This window comes from Grammomys surdaster, unplaced genomic scaffold, assembly GCF_004785775.1.
Source record: "Grammomys surdaster isolate TR1022 unplaced genomic scaffold, NIH_TR_1.0 142, whole genome shotgun sequence".
Classification (NCBI taxonomy): Eukaryota; Metazoa; Chordata; class Mammalia; order Rodentia; family Muridae; genus Grammomys; species Grammomys surdaster.
In genome coordinates this window covers 4,247,685-4,253,311 of record NW_021604600.1, presented here as the reverse complement: position 1 = coordinate 4,253,311, position 5,627 = coordinate 4,247,685, and the positions used below count along the sequence as shown (strand labels likewise).

The following is a 5,627-nucleotide window of genomic DNA, read 5'->3' as shown; positions in this document are numbered from 1 at the left end:
GGATGGATGGATGGATGACAGTGTGGGTGAATGGATGGATGGATGGAGTGGATAGATGAATGAACAGATGGATGGACAAATGGATGGACTGATGAAGGAGTGGGTAGATGGATAGGATGGATGGACAGACCAATGGATGGATGGATGGATAGATGGATGGATGGTTGAGGGAGTGGGTAGATACAGGGGCCAGGGCGTGGATGTGTGATTGAAGAGGAAGGAGTGGATGTATAATGGGCATTCCTGGCAACTCCCCATGACCAGGCTCTCTCCCAAACTCTGACAAGTACAGAAAGGCTGCATTCATTATTTCCTCATTCATCTCATCCTGAACTGGAGGGAGGGACTCAAAATGAAGCCCCATGGGCAGTTAAGTTTGAGAGATCTGCCCTGCACTCTGGCAACAACCTCATGGCCTCCCCACTTCTGCTGTCTTCCTACCCGCCCTCCTCCACACTGTGACCTGTGTGTTCTAGCCAGGATGATCTCGTTCACTGGCGTGGCTCACATCACCCACAATAGACAAGCGAGAGGTGTACACCAAGCCCTTCAATGCTGGCCAGTTGTTACCCTCATATTCTTTACTCACTTTGTATCTCTAGGGCTTTGGGCTCCATCTCTTAACATATCATGATTTCGTGCATCCTCCAGCTTTGGCTTGTGTTGGTCTAGCCTTCTGGAATGGCAATGCTCCTCTTTCCAACTGGTGGATTGCTCCTAAGATGGCACTCACCCTGTGCCAGACTATAAGAAAGCATTCTAAAAAGAGCGCCTTGAGTCTGCAGCGAGGACACACCCAATTGTGCTGTTTGTACTAGATGAGATTTCTTCTGCCCCTGAAGGACAGACATCTATGTGGGACAAGAGCGTCACTACCCCCAGGAGTGACAGCTTGAGCTGATCCTGCTGAGCAGTCTATGCCTGGAGGTTACAGTGCATCTAGTGTTTGCCACCTTCCTGGAGACCAGCCCATCCAAAGGTCAGCGTGAGCCATGCCCAGGCAGTCCTCAGCACATCTGATTAAGATCTGACCACTCTCTCATATCTGGAGGCAGGTCACAAAGACAGGGAAGTGGGGGTGGTTCTTGGATCTCCATTCATGCTGAGATGTCACCAAACTTTGGCAGGCCTAGAGAGAGATTCCTTGCCTCTGCCTGTTTTTTATTCAGGATTCTTCTGCCTCCTCCCCTCTCTCTATTCCCTCTAACATCAAACCTGCCCCAGAGAGAAGTGATGTGGAGGAAACGCCTTGCAGTGCACTCGGTTAGCATCTCACCATGCCATAGGTGCGTGGCTAGGCCATGTGTCCGCCTTACCGAGATCTTGGTGAAGATATAGATGAACAGGTAGAGCACAGCCAGGGTGATGGAGATCCTGCTGCCTCCAAAGCGTCGCCTTAAGTATTCTGGCATTGTGGTTACCTGGGGGTTCAAACAGATTGTAGCCCCCAGATGACCTTGGGCATTTGCTTTCCAGCCTGGCCACCAGCCCTGCCCACCTCTCCCATCCCCACTAAACTCAGAAGAATGGAGTATCTTTTTGGGCTTCTCCATGGGAAACATGAGGAGGAAGAGGACTTTCGGAAGGACAGACTGGAAACATTTGGGTCTAGATAGGGTTCTGCACCTAACTTGTGTTTCAGGCGTGTGTGTGTGTGTGTGTGTGTGTGTGTGTGTGTGTGTGTGGTGTGTACATGCTCCTGTATGCACGTAACAACTGCATGCCACTGCACAAATGTGGAAGTCAGAGTACAGCTTATGCAAGTTGAATCTCTCCTTCCATCATGTGAGTTTAAGGATCAAACTCAGGTTGCCAGGCTTGGCGCCAAGCATCTTTCCCAGATGAGCCTCATCACCACCCTAGACACGAGGCCGGGTGTTTTCCATCCTAGTTTAGCTGTAAGCCGGATTTTTTTAACTTATTTTTTCTATTGAAGCGAACTTACCTTTCTACTTAACTTTATACTAAAAAACCTTATACTGTTGGTTTTTTGAGGGGGAGATTTCAAGATAGGGTCTCTCTATGTAGCCCTGACTGTCCTAGAACTCTCTCTGTAGACCTTCAACTCAGCCTGTCTCTGCCTCCCAAGTGCTAGAAGCATCACCATGCCCGGAGTGCTAGAAACTGAATTCTGAGCCTCTTGAATATTAGGCACATCTTCTTTTTCCTGAGCTACACTTCAACCCTTGAAAATGAAATTTAAATTACTCCTATAAGTGGAAAATCAGTCCCAAATTTAAGGAAACCTAGAAAAATTAATAGAGGAAAAATCAAGCAATGCAGCTGGCATTGTCTGTTCTCTGTTTGCAACGTCCTGTTGCGGTGAAGAGCCACTCATGGGGCCAGAGAGGCGGTATCTATGAGCAGATGGGAAGTACTGACTGGACACAAGGGGGGAGGGGAGGAGAGGAGACAATGGTAGCCTGCAGTTGTAAGGGACACATTGAGGCAACCCAGGGTGGGGAATTGGAGGGGAAATGTAGTATATGACCATAGCATGTTATATACATGTATGAAATTGTCAAATAGGTTTTTTAAAAAAAATTAAAGAGAGGAGCAAGAGATAACATTGCTGAAGTACTAAGGGCATCCAAGCTGCACACGAGACTTTGTCCTCTGTCCCATGATAAGATGAGTGTGCCCCATAGCATATCACATAAACTCACACAGTGATTGTATGTCATTAAAAACAAAATAAAGCTCACTTCAAAAATTAAGGGGAAAAAAATCCACCAAGCAAGGTGGTTTATGCTTACAATCCCAGTATTCAGGAGGCTGAGGCTGGAAGAGTTTAAGGTTGTTCAGTAATACCTTGTTGGAAAATAAAATAAGATAAAATAAAATAAAATAAAATAAAATAAAAATAAAAATAAAATAAAGAGAAAAATAAAAACCCTGAAAGACAATGGAAAGAAAAGTTTTATTCCATGGAACAGTGTAGTTGGCCCCATAACCAACACTGAAACCAGTACAGGAATCTACCCATCCTCCAATAAGAAGCAAGGAATTCTGGGAACAGAATGTGTAGATTGGAGAGAACATCTTCATCCAAGAGGCACTGAGTTCTGACCACTCCCAGACATCTGGGATGGGAGGCTGAGGGTGAAGCAGTCACAGTCATGTGGGATGCTCTAGGGACTGGGTTGTCCATGATGCTGAGAACCATGATTTAGGTTGTAGATTTTAAAGTCTATGGAATGTCCCTCTTAGTCACTCTGGGACCTGGGGCTAGCAGACATTCTTCTACAAGGTCCCAGGTGTCTGGTGAGGAAGGATGGATGGTGGTGATAATCAAGGGGTGCATGTCTACATTTGGAGAGGCCAGGCTGTGGTTTGGACTCAAAACATCTTCCAAAACCTCACATGGGGAGGGCTTAGTCCCCAGTTGATGGATCTAGTCAGAGAAGTCATTGGATCCTGGGGGCTCTGACCTACTAACTGACTCATCTGTTGATGAATTCATAACTTGCTGACATTATCAGAAGGTAGAGGGAACTAGGAATCTGGCGTATCTGGAGAAAGTAGGTCTTGGCAGACCTGCCTTGAGGGATAGATTCTGTCACCAGCCCTTTCCTGACTCTCTTCCTCTTGGGTGCCATGAAGGGAGTGGCCTTTCTGACCATACTTTCCCCTCCATGATGTTCCTGCCTTGCCATGGGTCTAAAGCAAGGGGGACAGCTAACAGAAATCTCTGGAAATGTGAAAATAAGCCCCTCCCCTTGTTTATCTCAAAGACTATGTCACAGTGAAGACAAATGACTAATGTGGGCTGAATGGCCAGACCTGCTTCAAGAACAAGTCTTGGCAGTGACCCCAGCATTTGAAAGACTGAGGCAAGAGGATTATGAGTTTGAAGCCACCCTGGGCTACCTGGTGAAAACCTATCTCAAAAAAGTTAAACTGGGAAATTCATAGTAGAATCTGACAGAAAATTATAGTAGAAAAATTCCAAGTAAGATGAGTTAAATGTTGACACATATTTGAATTTTTTATGTTTAAATATTGCCAAAAATAAATATAGCAATAGGCATGTTAGTAGGATTAATAAAGCTTTGATATCCATCTCTTCTCAAAAGGCAAATTGGGATGCTGACTCTCATGGGAGTCCTGCCTGGGTCCTTTTATTTGCTTCAAGGACACTCGGCAGAAATTTCCAGAAGTAGTTTATGTATAGCTCTGACACTGTCAGGAATACTGCACAGAGAGGTCTTGTACACTGTGGGAGCTGAGACCTAACCAGAGAGTACAATGGGTGCTCCATTCCATTCAGATAAATGTGCCCGAAAAGACACTCCCGGCAACCACTATCTAATCTGTGAATGACAGACAGCTACATCTGGCCTTGGTTCCTGAGCTAGACTCCTCTCATTGGCTGCTGGCGCTGACTATCAGTTGACCTTGGGGTCAATCTAGGATAACTGCAGCTTCTATCTACAGTAAGTTTCTAGTTATTAAAAGACAGAAGAGGAGGAGAAGAGGAGAAGAAAGAAGATGAGAAGCAGGAAGGAAGGAACAAAGGAGAGTGTTTATCATTAGCACATTACACAATAAGCCTTCGTATCTCAAAGGTATCCCTTATTCTAAAGTCCAGGCCATTCAGGAAATAGCCCAGTGAGTCAGAGAATCTAGACCACAATCCTCCTCCAGGTATAGACTCAAACCACAGCTGGATTCAGTGATAAAGGACCAGAAGACCATCCCTTTCGTTGGTGCTAGCTGAATGGGTCCAAGTAAATAGAGCAGCTGGATGTGGTGGCACACACCCGTAATCCTGACAGGGAGATCACAAATTTAAGGTCAGCTTGTGCCATTACTGAGACTGTCCCAAAAGCTAATTAAAGCAAGATAACTCGAACAAAAGACAGCCACCCTTAGAGATTACCACTCCAGCTTCCAGGGCTCGGGCTAACAGTGGCTCGACATTAGGTTATACACACACTCTGTCTCTCTTGATGGTGGGGACTTTAGAGGGAACCCCAGAAACTCTCTCCAGATGAGATCCAGTCGGCCCCTCATCCTTGTCCATGGGAACCCCTTGCTACTCTTGTGAAGTCAGTGCCACCTGGTTATACCCCACGTGAAGCTTAATGTGTGATCTTTACTACATGAGTGTGCAGAGGAAATGACAGAAGAGCATGTGGCTGCTTGGCGGGCTCCTGAAGGCTTTGGCTCAGTCTCCATGTTCACAAGCAAAGTTAGTCTCTAAGGATGGGAATTATTCCATGCTGACCTCTAGCATGGTAAATATGCAGTAACATCTAAGGGCTGGGGAAGCGCTCAGTCTGTAATCTGCAGTGATGTCGAAGGGCTGGAGAGGTGCCCAGTCTATGTGTGCTGTGCTAAAAGAGGGTCATAGTTTGATCCACAGAACCCATGTAAAAACCCAGGTGTGGTAGCACACTTAGAAATCCCAGTGCTGGGGGCTGGTGAGATGTCTCAGCAGTTAAGAGCACTGGCTGTTCTTCCAGGTCCTGAGTTCAAGTCCCAGCAACCATGTGGTGGCTCACAACCATCTGTAATGGGATCCGATGTCCTCTTTTGGCATGCTGATGCATATGCAGTAGAGCATTCATACATAAGATAAAATAAAATAAAATAAAATAAAATAAAATAAAATAAAATAAAAT

General features: G+C 45.8%; 1 protein-coding gene across 4 annotated transcripts in view; it reads right to left on the bottom strand.

Annotated features, from left to right (window-relative positions):
* Nucleotides 1-5,627, bottom strand: part of Slc5a11 (solute carrier family 5 member 11) — a 61,199-nt gene that overhangs the window by 24,672 nt on the left and 30,900 nt on the right. For 2 of the 4 annotated variants that reach the window (XM_028764224.1, XM_028764226.1), the window contains one exon: nt 1,317-1,421. The exons of the other annotated variants lie outside the window; for them this stretch is intronic. In XM_028764224.1, coding sequence (XP_028620057.1) covers nt 1,317-1,421 — 105 coding nt within the window. The remainder of the gene's footprint in view (nt 1-1,316; nt 1,422-5,627) is intronic. 4 annotated transcript variants of the gene reach the window in all.